The 14,544-nt window shown below is 41.8% G+C and overlaps 1 protein-coding gene across 1 annotated transcript in view; it reads left to right on the top strand.

Annotated features, from left to right (window-relative positions):
• Window positions 1-14,544, top strand: part of ADGRV1 (adhesion G protein-coupled receptor V1) — a 452,962-nt gene that overhangs the window by 142,719 nt on the left and 295,699 nt on the right. The window contains exons 69-74 of the mRNA XM_054714338.1: window positions 114-353; window positions 2,056-2,205; window positions 3,250-3,723; window positions 8,967-9,110; window positions 11,959-12,130; window positions 12,855-12,990. Of these exons, the coding sequence (XP_054570313.1) occupies window positions 114-353; window positions 2,056-2,205; window positions 3,250-3,723; window positions 8,967-9,110; window positions 11,959-12,130; window positions 12,855-12,990 (1,316 nt within the window). The remainder of the gene's footprint in view (window positions 1-113; window positions 354-2,055; window positions 2,206-3,249; window positions 3,724-8,966; window positions 9,111-11,958; window positions 12,131-12,854; window positions 12,991-14,544) is intronic.

Below are 14,544 nucleotides of genomic sequence, written 5' to 3'. Positions count from 1 at the left end.
TAATATTCATATATATGTGTATTTTTTTCCTAATACTACATATCCTGCAAAGTAATTCTTGGTTTAAAACTGATCATTTCTCTTTAAAACTCACATACACACATGCCCTGCAGGTGAACTGGGAGATAGTAGGACCCAATTCTCAGGACGCCTTACCACCACAGAACAGAGACATCGCAGACCCAGTGAGCGGGGCCTTCTATTTTGGAGAGGGAGAAGGTGGCGTGAGAACCATAATTCTGACCATTCATCCTCACGAAGAAATTGAAGTCGAAGAGACTTTCGTTATTAAACTTAAACTTGTGAAGGGACAAGCTAAGTTAGACTCCAGAGCTAATGCTGTTACGTTAACAGTAAGTCTGATTTTTTATTTTCCCACAGAATTTTTAGTGGCGTTACCAGAAAATTCATTTACATGTGGTGAAACTCTATAGGCTTATGATGAATTGAAAGTTATAAAACCATAATTCCTATGGTTGTTAAGTTAGTTTCTTACATACCTGATTAATGGTATTAGTTCTAAGAAGGGTTTAATGTAGTGAAGCATACTTATTTTATATTCTCTAAGAAAATTTGGTGGATATTTGCCACTTTTAGGGAGGAGGTATTTGTGATGTCATCCTAAATATTGGCTCTCTTTGCCATCAAAATACATAAACATTATTAACCAGTTACAAGTCAGACTGTGTGAAGGTAGAATGGTACTTGTTCAACTAGCACAGTGGTCGGCAAACTCATTAGTCAACAGAGCCAAATACCAACAGCACAACGATTGAAATTTCTTTTGAGAGCCAAATTTTTTAAACTTAAACTTCTTCTTAATGCCACTTCTTCAAAATAGACTCGCCCAGGCCGTGGTATTTTGTGGAAGAGCCACACTCAAGGGGCCAAAGAGCCGCATGTGGCTCGCGAGCCGCAGTTTGCCGACCACGGAACTAGCACAATGATGTGTTGGATTAGATTCAGATTCAGTGTATTTGATACGAACCACCCAGTCCATCAGGGCAGAAAGTGGTTGGGCCAAGGCTACTGAAAACAATGCAGAGAAATGACATCTTTTAAGTTTGGAAAATACTCTTGTCTTGGGGTCTGTATCAGTCAAACTTCTCCAGAGAAATAGGGAGAGAGGGAGGAAATGAGAAAGGAGGAGAGGGAGAGTGAGGAGAGATTGATTGAGGGAACCAACAGGCTCCCCAAGCTCTGGGTGTTCTTATATTGAAATTTGGGGGGATAAGGAGATTGACAGTCTTGGCAGAGGACTATTTCACATTACCATAAAGGATTCTAAAACTGAGTATTGCAGAATAAGTCATCTCTTTCCCCAGTTTACTTTGGCAGAAAAAAAAATGGCAAGCAGGCAGTCTGGCAGGCAGAAAACCCAGGCACGAGTTGAAGTTGTGGTCTTGAGTTTGAATTCTGTAGGGCAGGCCAGCAGGCTGGAAACTCACACAGGATTTCTTGAGGCAGGATGTCTCCTCCTGAAATCTCAGTATTCGCTCTCAAGGCCTTCAATGATTGGTTGAGGCCCACACACATTATTGAGGACAGTCTCCTTTACTTAAGGTAAACCGATTGTAAATATTAATCACATCTACAGAATACCTTCATGGCAACGTCTAGATGTGTTTGTCCAAACAATTGGGCACCATCATCTATAAACTGACATATAAAACTAAGTATCACGGGACCTTTTGCCTCTCTCTACCTTGTATTATAACCAGTAGAAAGAAGTGAGTAAAAATTAACTGGCTAAGCAAAACAAACATAAGGCAAAAATAAACCTACATTGAGGCATGAAAATACTATCCTCTTGAGATTCTGCAAATTGTAGTTTTCTGGACACTTAATCCCATTATTATCCTTGGGGAATAAGAACTTGCTTGTTTTAGGTAACAATCAGTGTAATAAAGAAGGTTTAAAAATCAGATAGCTAGATAGATTTGAGTATTGTTTCTATGTCTCTTCCATTTCTCCAGCATTGGTTGGTAAGCCGGATACTGTATTTTCATCCATAGTTGTTATATGTGGTATTCACTCTGCTGTTTCTGTTTTCAGATACAGAAGTTTGGAGATCCCAATGGAGTGCTTCAGTTCGCTCCTGAGTCTTTGTCTGTGAAGGCCTATTTGGAGCCATCAGCTCTGGAAGGGCCCCTGATCATCACTTTCTTTGTCAAAAGAGTCAAGGGCATTTTGGGAGAGATTAAGGTATCATTTTTCATTTTATTTTTAAGTAGAGTAACAATTCGCTTAACAACCATGGTTGAGAGGGACAGAGAAACTGCGTTGTTCTGGTTAAAGGCTTTCATAAACTGAAAGGTTTTCATAAACTGAGGGGACGTAAGTTTTCACAGAAGCTGAGAAGTACCTCGGGCTCTCCAGCCCGGCCCCGCCTTCGGCGATCTCTCCGCATTGCATCACAATTAGGTTAAAAAGACCTTCCTCACACTCAGTCATGAAGAGTCTGATTAAACTGTTTTGTATTTTCTGGTTTGCTGCTTTTCCTACTTAAATCTCTGATATTTGTAAATTGCTTAATGTATTCTCTAGTGCTCTATTTCTCAATAGAGTTTTTAAATATAGCACCTGACTTTTAAAAGGTTGCATTTGAGTGTTTATTGACATAGAACATTTGAAGATGCCCTTGTAAATCACCAAGATACTTGTCTAACTGATCTAGGTTACATATTTTGTAAAAATTTCTCTATGAAGTTACCTCTTTTCCTGTAACTGCTGCTTGTTCAGTTGAAGCTTTATGGTTTGGAGGGCGAAAATTCTTGGAAAATAACTTCTAATTCTAAGAAATCGAATAGATATTTCCTTGTAGTTAAAGAACAGACAAGACCAAATTCTGATGTGAAGCATTCGGTTATCTAGTCACTTTTTACTTTCAACCACTATTTGTGGTTCGCTATGGAATGACTTGTGTTACCTCCATTTTAAAGTTAACTTGCTCTTCTTTAGCTCTTCAAAATTCTTCTCTTCTTTTAGGAGTAGGTAAAATGAGATCTCGTAGTCTTGTCCTGCAAATTGCATACGACAGCCTTAAGGAGTGAAGATACTTTCATGACACATTCGTCACTCCTCTATACTCCTCTGTACTTTCTAAACTAACTGCTTGGAGACTGAATATAATGATGCACAATTAGTATTTCCCTTTTGTATATTAGAAAGGAAAGCATAATTTAAAGGACTTTGATTCAATTTACTGAATCATATAACTGTTGGATTTTTTCCCCCCATTTATCTTAGGTTTACTGGGAAATAAGTAGTCAGTTTGATATTACTGGAGACTTTCTTTCTACAAAAGGCTTTTTCACCATTGCTGATGGAGAGCGTGAAGTGAGCTTTGATGTTCATTTGCTACCAGATGATGTACCCGAGATAGAGGAAGCCTATGTGATCCAGCTCGTTTCCGTGGAGGGAGGAGCAGAACTGGACCCGGAAAAATGCATCACACAGTTCTCTGTTTCTGCAAATGATGACCCACATGGAGTATTCGCTCTGTATGCAGGTCGCCAGTCTCTGCTCATTGAGCAGGACCTCAATAGATCTATCCAAATCAATGTAACCCGGCTTGCCGGGACTTTCGGAGATGTGGCTGTTAGATATCGAATATCATCTGATCATAAGGAGCAGCCAGTTGTTACAGAGAATGCAGAGAGGCAGCTGGTGGTCCGAGACGGTGCCCGCTCTAAAGTGGACACAGTGCCAGTAAAGAGCCAGGTTTGTAGTCTTTCTTGATTTCCTGGTCATTCCAATCAAGCTCCTTGACTTACCTCAGGATCAGATTAAATCTTATTCAGAAATTAAATGTAACCATGAAAAAATGCCTTGGAAAATGCATAGTGACTATTGGGTAATACAAAGAGTGAAGTATTCACAGATTATAAGTGAATAAGTATATTTCAATTTGAAGATGAAATATTTTTGTCTAGATAGTAGCAGGCATTTATTTAATCCTTCAAAGTTCCAGAAATCATTTCAATTGATATAAATACACACCCCAATATGCACACACATGCCCACATACACACACAGACATACACACACATACATAAACATACTTGTTGAAGGGGAGAAATTTAGGCTTTCTTGTGGGACTGGCCTGTGCCCCCTGGAGTTTGGAGGGCCTGCATGAACACACGGACTGGTATCTGCTTCTCTCCTTGTGCATCTGTGTGGAAAGTGGCTCTGACTGTCTGTGATGTTAAAAACTAGAGAAGACGGTAGACAGCTCTGGCAGGTGTTTGGGATTCGAGTGAAAAGAATGTGTATTTCCTGTGAGTCCTGTAGGTACCTCAGCAGCCTTTCTCAGTTTGAATCACAGAAAGTGATGCGAGTAACTCTTTGTCTTACTCCTTGTGAGGATGGTAGTACATAGCTAGTGTCATTCTATGTGCATAGGAGATAATTTATTTCATACATGGGATGCATTATGGCACTGGGGATTAATGATCTCATTGTTGGGAAAGGCTGCCCCAGAGGGTAACCAGATCGAAATAATCCTGGGGAAAATATGAGGGGTGGATTGTGAAGCTCGGTGAGAATCTAAGAAAGGTCGTGGTCTCCGAAGATTGGTGAGGGGTGGAATTCTGAAGTCTTTGAGGAACACCCACGTCAGTCCATGAGCGGTCCAGAATTTGAGTGACTGACTTCATGGAAGGATAGTGGGCAGCCAGTGTTAGGCAAGAAAGGAGTACATCAGGGAGGCAAAATTTTTGTCATTCTTTCTCAAAGCAACACCCCCGCCCCCTGTCCCAAACCTTGAATGTGCCAGAAGATTGGTGGGAGGGTCTAAGGGGGGACTGAGGGAATATTGAAACATCATACCATGACCCCTTTCCCCACTGTAGATCCTGAACCGTGAATCACACAAAAACTGGGATAAACGGGAGCTTTACTGTATGCCTGATGGAAGTCATGATTGATATAGGTCTGGCCTTTACCTTCCTGAAAGTGACAGAAAGCTTCAAGACTTACCCACAACATTGTTTCTTTGTGGAAAGAAACCCCACAAAGCAGTAATAGGAGAAAAATGAAGCAGTTTGCCATTTGTATTCCATCCACTAAGATCAGTGTTGATGATCTTGTTTCATATAAGTTTATGATAAGTATAAAATAGGCTGCCATTCAGAATAAGCAATAAGCATATTATATTAATTCATACCTAGTATTGCAGCCTGTTGATCTTTCGTGCACCTGAGTCTTTTGTTGTTTAGTAAAGGATAAAAATGGAGGCTTCTTAGTGACACGTGGGTTCCATAATTATTCCCCTGTAGTTCTTTGGGAAATTGACTCAGTGCCACATACCTATTGTGTCAATGTCTAACTTCTGTTTTCTATAAACAAAAATTCTTAAGACTGGAATAGAGTGCAAAGTTGGGAAAATAAGAGGTGGATTAATTTAACCAGAATATCCTTTTATTAGGTCTCATTTACAAATGATCAGAGTTTCTTTTAAATACAGTGTGCTTAAGCTACATAATGTTATTATAATATTACACAATAACTTGAAACATTTTCCCACACATATCTGTGTAACATCACCTTCTAAACACCTTCATGTTATAATCTCTGCTAACGAATACGGGGACATTCCTTCAGCTTTTCTAGGAATAGTTTTATTTTATATATCTTATATTGATAGTAAGGTTCCATTTGACACTGAGACATGGCACATTGATGATTTGACCATTCTGTTCTTTCACTAAGCAATGTGGCAAGTACAAAATTATTCTCAGACTATGTATAGGAAAACCCAAATTTGTGATAAATATTACATGGACTAAAACCATTGATCTGCCTAAGTCTGAGAGCATCTGTTGCCAGTGCTACCTGGAACATTTTGAAAGATGGTAGTCTTCTTTTGATTTCACTTTGAAAGCTTAATAATATAGTTTATAAAAATACTTAACTTTCCTAATACCTGTTTGAATCATCTATGAATTTTTAATGCCTTTTTGAACCTATTTTAATTATTTCTATTTTTAAAAGAGAGCCAACAAAAGTTGACTAACTGATGAACACGTGAAAGCTTCCTTTTGTTTCTTTATTTTAACATCTTTTATTAACATATTTAAAATTGCCCAGGTTCCTTCTTTCTCTCACATTTCAGGAATGTGGTGTAGGACTAGACATAGATTATATTAGGTGTTGCTGTGTCTTCCAAGGTAATTGTGTGGGGCAGGGTGTGACACACATAAACCAAGGGTAGGATTTTTTCTGTGATCCCCTTCCTCCTTCACACCCTGGATATAATGCATTGCTCTCTGAAGTTTGTAAGATACTAATTACAAGAATTATATACCGTTCTCCTTGTTCTACCCTCCTGGTAAAAAATTACGACCTTGGACAGGTCAGCCACAGAGCAGGGCAGTAGGTTTAAGAACACAGAAAGTTTCCATTAGGCTCTGAAACTAGAAGACTCTTGGTGCTGATTTAACATCAGGACCTGGGAGTATAAACTGTTGCCTCCCCTGGTTAACAATAGACTTCTTTTATGAGGTGCATCCTGATGGATAAGACTCATTGGCATAATAAAGAAACACGTCTAAGTTTAAAATTATTCAAGCTAGAATGCGAGAATTTTACATTTGTGGTTGAGTCATCTATTCAAACATTTATTGAGTGTTCACCCTGTGCCAGCCATTGCCATAAGCACAGCCGGTACAGAGGTGACAAAAGACATAATCTCTGTCGTCCTGTTGCTCCTTGTCTAGTGCAGAAGGCCGTTCACCGCAGTCATAGAAGCGTGGGTTAGTGGTGTTTGAGGTGTGTGCAGGATACCATGGAGCTGTACATTCTCTCCACCGGAGCCCAGATGCGACCAAGCATGATGGGAACCACGTAGAATAGTATTGGTGATGCAGTCCTAGAACAGGGAAATGGCAGGGCATGCTGGAGAACATGCCCTCTCCTAGTAACCTTCCAAGTCCTTTCAAATTAAGCCCCCTGGTTTTCTTCTGTAGTAAACAAGCTTTTCCTCAACTTTGCTGTTACTGCTGTTCAGCTTCAGCGTTCAATTGCTGTACCCTGGGGATTTGCTGCGGCCACAAGTGTGTGTGTGCTGGCTGAGCTCGTGAACAGAGCAGCCGGGTGGGGAGGCACAAATGATTGGGAGCCTAGCCCTTCATTCTTTAGGAAACAGGGACCAAAAAATCCTTAGCTGCCCAGCCAGTGAACTGCCTGGGAAAGAGGGGGCATACCCTTAGAAGAGCGGTGGGAAACGAGTGAAGGCAGGACATTGTGATTTATTTCTGTTTCCTTAGCGACTGACCTATGATTCATGTTCAGTGAATGCCATTTTGACAAAAATGAAGATTGATTGAATGAACGAGACATCTGTTCCCCTCATGTTGCGCAACATTTGAAATCATTATGGTACATATTTTGCACATTTGGAGGGTGTGATGTATGTTTAAGAACATTATCTTTAAAAGAAGAATGGAATTCACAGAATTGGTTATTTATACATTCAATAAAGATGTACAGAATACTTTAGCAATATTCCAGGTTATGTGGTAACTTGCCTGATCCATTATCAACTATTTCTGTGGGAAAATGTATTGTATAGTTAAAAAAAATCTATTAGAGAAACATCAATTTTAAAATTCAGGATTTCCCCTATTTTGTTGGATTCTAAAACTTTGAAAATTGATACTTAATACACAACTTTGGTAATTATTTGTCAAATAATAATTGCACCTAAATCATTATTCATTTTGAGTAAATATGGATTATTAGTTACTATCAATGAAGAGGTATTTCTGGTTTTAGGAGCTGACACTATTCACCTGTGGCTCCTTCCATTCCTGTAGCACATGATTCTATCACTAATAGTACTTCTTGTGAGTCTCATTCCTGAGACCACTTGGGAACAAATGGAGAATTTGCACATTTGTGTTTTATATACTCTACTAGAGGCCAGGTGCACGAAATTCATACACGGGGACGGGGGGGGGGTCCCCTCAGCCCAGCCTGCACCCTCTCCAATCCGGGAGAGACTGCTGGCTCCTAATCGCTCACCTGCCTGCCTGCCTGGTCACCCCTAACTGCTCCTGCCCCCTGCCAGCCTGATCGCCCCTCACTGCCTCTGAGTGCCAACCTGATTGCCCCTAACTGCCCCCCCCTGCCAGTCTGGTCGCCCCTAACTGCCCCCTGCCAGGTCGCCCCCAACTGCCCACTCCTTGCTGGCCTGGTCACTCCTAACTTCCCCCCCACTGGCCTGGTCACCCCTTACTGCCCCCTGCTGCTGGCCAGGTCGCCCCCAACTGCCCACTCCTTGCTGGCCTGATCATACCTAACTGCCCCCCTGCTGGCCTGGTCACCTCCAACTGCCCCTTATCCCCCACCAGCCTAGTCGCCCCTCACTGCCCCCCCTGCCAGCCTTATCACCCCCAATGGCACCCCCCCCCCGCTGGCCTGGTTGCCTCTTACTGCCCCCCCTGCCAGCCTGGCCGCCCCCAACTGCCCCCCCTGCTGGCCTGGTTGCCCCTCATGCCCCCCCCCCCCGCCGGCCTGGTCGCCCCACGCAGCCTGTGTGTTCAATCATTTGATTGTCTTTCACTAACCCCCCTGCTGGCCTTGTCTCCCCATGCAGCCTGCTTGTTCAGTCATTTGGTCATCCCTCATTAACCCCCCTGCCGGCCTGGTCGCCCCCTGCAGCCTGCTTGTTCAGTCGTTTGGTTGTCCCTCACTAACCCCCCTGCCGGCCTGGTCATAGGCAGTCATCTTGTGAGGGCGTGATGGTCAATTTGCATATTACCTCTTTATTATATAGGATTACTATCACTCTTCACCCCACAGTCTCCATAACAGTGATTTGTTTTATAACATGAAGGAAAGGGCATTGATTGATGAAACATGCAAACGTATTCTGAGGTCATGTGCTAATGACTAATGCCAATGTCATTATTTTTCTCTGAAAATTATTTTTTAATACTTAAAGTTATGGATACTGTTTATAGGTCTTCCTATCACTGGGCTCTAATTTCACCTTGCAACTGGTGACTGTGATGCTTGTTGGTGGACGTTCCTATGGCGTGCCAAAAATTCTCCAGGAAGCCAAATCCGCTATCCTACCTGTTCCCGAGAAAGCTGCCAATTCTCAGGTAATTGGCCCTGGGTGTGGTACTATCTGGATACTACCAGGCAGCAACTTTTATAGGAAGGACTAAGATTCAGAGAATTTTAAAAGATTCACTATTACCTTAAATCATCCCATCTGGTGGGGGGATGGGTGGAAAAGGTGAAAGAGATTAAGAAGTACAAATTGCCAGTTATTAAATAGTTACAAAGACATAAAGTACAGCATAGGGAATATAGTCAACAATATTGTAATAACCATGTATGGTATCATATGGATACTAGATTTATCAAAGTGATCACTTTGTAAGGTATATAAATGCCTAATCACTATGTTATACACCTGAAACTAATATAATACTACTAGAGGCCCAGTGCACGAAATTCGTGCACAAGGGGGGGAGTGTGTCCCTCAGCCCAGTCTGCACTCTCTCCAATCTGGGACCCCTCGAGGGATGTTCGACTATCGTTTAGGCCCTATCCTACTGGTAGGACCCTACCAGTAGGATAGGGCCTAAACAGGCAGTCAGACATCCCTCTCACAATCCAGGACTGCTGGCTCCCAACTGCTCACCTGCCTGCCTTCCTGATTGCCCCTAACCACTTCTGCCTGCCAACCTGATCAACCCCTAACCACTCTCCTGCCAGCCTGATCACCCCCTAACCACTCCCCTGCCAGCCTGATTGATGCCTAACTGCTCCCCTGCCAGCCTGTTTGCCCCTAACTGCCCTCCCTTGCAGGCCTGGTCCCCCCAACTGCTCTCCCCTGCAGGCCTGGGTCCCCCACAACTGCCCTTCCCTGCAGGCCCAGTCACCCCCAACTTCCCTCCTCTGCCGGCCTTGGTCACCCCTAACTGCCCTCCCCTGCAGACTTGATCACTCCCAACTGCCCTCCCTTGCAGGCCTGGTCCCTCCCAACTGCCCTCCCCTGCTGGCCTGATCACCCACAACTGCCCTCCCTTGCAGACCTGGTCCCTCCCAACTGCCCTCCACTGCTGGTCATCTTGTGGCGGCTATCTTGTGTCCACATGGGGGCAGCCATCTTGTGTGTTGGAGTGATGGTCAATTTGCATATTACTCTTTTATTAGATAGGATATCTGTAGTTGAAAAATAAATTTGGATTTAAAAATAAAAATGTAAGTAATCCTATGAATATCAAAGTAGACATTATGGCTATACCATATGAAAACAATTTGTCAATTTTCAACTTTACGTAGAATAATATATTTCCTTTTTGGAGTTTTAGAAAGATTGTATCTTGTAAAATTTGAATGTAAAGTATAGAATTTTAAAAATAATAGTCACTGAGTCAGAATTACCAAGGTTTTTTTCTTGACATTAAATATTTAATATTGAAGTATTTTATATTAAACTAAAGGCCCAGTGAACGAATTTGTGCATGGGTGGGGTCCCTTGGCCTGGCTGACGATCGGGGCTGATTGTGGCTGTGGGAGGTTGGCCGCGAGGAGGGGATATAGGAGGTTGGTCGTCTGGGGGGAGGGGCCACAGGAGGTTGGCCAGCTGGTCCAATCGGGGCCATTGGGGCCAGCTGGCTGGGGGGAGGGGCCACAGGAGGTTGGCTGGTGGCCCCAATTGGGGTCATTGGGACTGGCCAGCCAGAGGGAGGGACTGTGGGAAGTTGGCCGACCAGGGGGAGGGACCATGGGAGGTTGGCTGTAGGAGCACACTGACCACCAAGGGGAAGCTCCTGCATTGAGCGTCTGCCCCCTGGTGGTCAGTGCGCGTCATATCACCTGTCGATTGGTTGTTTGGTCATTTGGTAGCTTAGGCTTTTATATATACAGATAATTAAAATTAGAATGAAACATAAGTTAATATTTCAGTCTTTTTCATCTACTAACCTTGTAAATATTTGCCTTTCATTGTTGAGGCTCCTGTGGCAAATTTGTGCTGATATAGGCATAGTGGTTGAGCACTGACCTATAAACCAGGAGGTCAAGGTTTGATTCCTAGTCAGGGCACATGCCCAGGTTGCTGGCTCAATCCCCAGTAGGGGGTGTGCAGGAAGCAGATTCTCTCTCACCATTGATGTTTCCATCTCTCCTTCCCTCTCCCTTCCTCTCAGAAATCAATAATAATAGATTTTTAAAAAATTAAAAAAAAAATAAAATGGTGAGAATGAGTCTTAATATAGAATCATTGATCATATGGTATCTTAAATTTATAGATAATGGGACCAAAAGAGGTAAACTGATTTGTCCAAATAAAGCCAGGAATCTGGTTTTATTCTTACTCATTGACCAGAACTTAATTCATCTATAAATCATTTATAAATCCTGGGGTCCCCTGGAAAGGTTGCCCTTAAAGAAAATATCTTACTTTATGTGAATGAAAAAGATGACTATTTAAAAAAATCTTTGATGCTTTCTTATCCTCAAAAATAAAAAAAGATATTCAATTGAATCAAAAAACTAAAAGAACCTTAATAAAAAAAAAATCTAGTTCCTGGTGCTCATTTTATAAACAAAGAATATATTATTATGTCTTAGGAAGAATTCAAATTTCAGTTCTAGACAAATTGGGTTCCATAAAGAACCACGAACAAGCCATAGTACACTGCCAGTTTTAATCCATTGCTTTCATTTAACCATAATTACATTTGTCTTTTTGGATATTGTTAATTTAAAGGATTACATTTTGATTTAAAGAAATAAACTACAGTCAAAATTATAAAATAGAATAAGTTATCAAGTCTCAGATGTCATTTCTTAAACATTACTCTTTATTTGAATATACTCTAAAACAGGAAAACATATTGTGTAAACAAAGAAGAAGTTGACTTTTTAATCCACTCTCCAGAAAACAAGGGTCTGTAGAGAGAAGTTAAATATTCTCCGCATGTTTTTCCTCAGGTGGGATTTGAATCGACCGCCTTTTCCCTCACGAACATCACTGCCGGAACAAGCCAAGTGGTGATTTCTAGGAGAGGCACCTATGGCTCCATTGTGGTTTCCTGGGTGGCTGGATATGCACCTGGATTAGAAGTGCCTGAATTCGTTGTTGGCAACATGACCCCAAAACTGGGTGAGTTGTAGGTTTTCTAAGATCTGTTCTGTAACACATGAAGGTATGTAATTGGCCTCTGATTTTCTTGGGTCATCCTTATTCTGGGGAAATGACCTGTTTGTTTTGTAATATAGCTTGGTGAGGATGAGAGAAAGTTTATTCAGTCAAATTAAAAATTTCATACCTCACTGGAAATAGTGGTCACTAAGCTCACTTTATACATCAGGAGTTTGTTAAAAGTAGTTCTAAAAACTTAAACTGGATCATACAGTAATAAGAATAAAAAAGGCACACCTTTGTGTTCATGTACATGTTCACCTGAATATTTGACAGTAGAGCAACTGTTACTTAATCTACTTTCTTTTTCAATGATACCATTAGTTTTATGAGGGTCAGTGAGATGATGTTAGAGGGTTTGACCTCGACCAGGTAGACAGGGATTGAAGACAGGGTGGAGGAGGCAACGTTTATGTGTTTTAGTGAGCTTGCTGTACATTTATTTCCCTCTTCCCCCACCTTTAAAATGTTTTTCTTTTCGTAGCCTGTAATAGAATTTTGGAAAAGGAAATATTTCACTACATTTTTAACCTTTTGCAGTCGGATGTCGAGTGTGACTCGACACGGTTAGCATTAGAATAAAGGAATTGAGAAAAAAGCAAGCGAGTGCAAAGGGTTAAGAGTCGAATCCCAATTTAAGAACTCAGAAAGGATACCCTACTTCCCTTTTCATGTTTCCTTTCAGGGAGCCTTTCCTTTTCCCACGGAGAACAAAGTAAAGGCGTCTTGTTCTGGACGTTTCCCAGGCCTGGTCAGCCAGAGGCCTTTGTTGTTCACCTCTCAGGAGTCCAGAGCAGTGCCCCTGGTGGGGCCGAACTTAGGTAAGATGTCTCTGAAGAATAATCTGGAATGTATCTATTGAAACAGAAACACACACACACAAGAAAACAGCAAAAAAAAAAACCACACCACGAGATCACTTTCCCTGAAGCAAATGCAAAAACAGTTTGTTGTGGAGGAACACATGGCCTGCATGCCCAAGATGCCATGGAGGCAGGCTGACTTTCACACAGGCACCACCACTCTTTGCCTTGAAGACAGTTCATCACCATGGCCTCTAATTCAAGAGGGTTGGCCTGGGGTAACATCTCCAATAAGAAACATAATGGCAAAGTCACCTATTTTGAAAGGGGCTGTCTTTTGAGAAGTAACTAGAAAATACCTGCTTTCCGAAAGGGATTCAGAGTAAGAAGAAGCCATCACAATCTGCACTAATAAAAGAGAAATATGCAAATTGACTATACCTCCGCGACGCCAATCGGCCAATCCGGAGTGGGTATGCACATTAACCCAACAAAGATGGTGGGTTAATTTGCATATGCAGGCCGGGTGGGGCGGGATGCCTGCTATGAGAGGGAGGGCGGGGGCAGAGGGAGCTACAGGAGCAGTGCTCTGGCCAGGAGCGAGGACTTGCAGGCTCCCAGGTGGCCGGGAGCGAAGCCAGGGGAAGGAAGGCCTATTCTTGCACGAATCTTCATGCAATGGGCCTCTAGTAGAGTAATAATATGACCTGTGCCATTGGCTCTTTTGAATTTAATTTAAATCAGAATACTTGCAGATAAATATGTTCAAGCCAAAAGCAATTTACTTTTCTCATGGTTAGGAAGGGCTTGATCAAAACAGTAGAAGGCAGACTTTAGCACAGACTTATGGAGTTAGTCTTGGCTCTGCCACGTACTTGCCGTGTGACTTGGGGAAAGTTACAGGATCTTTCTGTTCTTCAGTTTACTTATTTGGAAAGTGGGAGGGAAATGTATGGGTAAAATTGGTGTGTGTTTAAGTGTGTTTGTATATATAATATGTTTATGTGGTTGGTAGCATCAAATATGGCTTTAGTTCATACTTATGTTATTTCAAAAGTGTTTGGTCATAGAATGTATTTTAGGGCAACAAATTCAAATGCTTTTTGCTTTAAGAATGATATGTGTTTATTCTACTCTTATTCTTCCCAGCAGCCATATGACATAGATACTATTTTTAGTCCCATTTTATAGATAAAGAAAGTGAGTCACATATAGATTATGTAACATACCTAGTGTCACACAGATAATAATGGTTGGGACCCTGATTTGAATCTAGCTCTTAACCATTGTGCTATGTGTTATCAGTGCTTTACCATAGGGAGTGGTGGACCCTAGAGTATCCTTCCTAAAGGCATTCAAATTCAGAAAAAAAAACCCAAAACTGTTAGTCGAAGAAAATATGCCTGTGGTCTGGATTAGGCTGATGTTACTTCTGACGTAATCATTAACTCACAACAAAACTCCATAGGATAAAGCTAAGGATTAATCAAGCAGTCATGGAAGTTTTCTTCCAATCCACATATAAAATCCCAGTAGCATTTGTGTGAGGGAAGAGGCCCATTATGATACAAG

The sequence above is a fragment of the Eptesicus fuscus genome, chromosome 4, assembly GCF_027574615.1.
Source record: "Eptesicus fuscus isolate TK198812 chromosome 4, DD_ASM_mEF_20220401, whole genome shotgun sequence".
NCBI lineage: Eukaryota > Metazoa > Chordata > Mammalia > Chiroptera > Vespertilionidae > Eptesicus > Eptesicus fuscus.
This window is presented reverse-complemented; position numbering and strand designations above follow the sequence as displayed.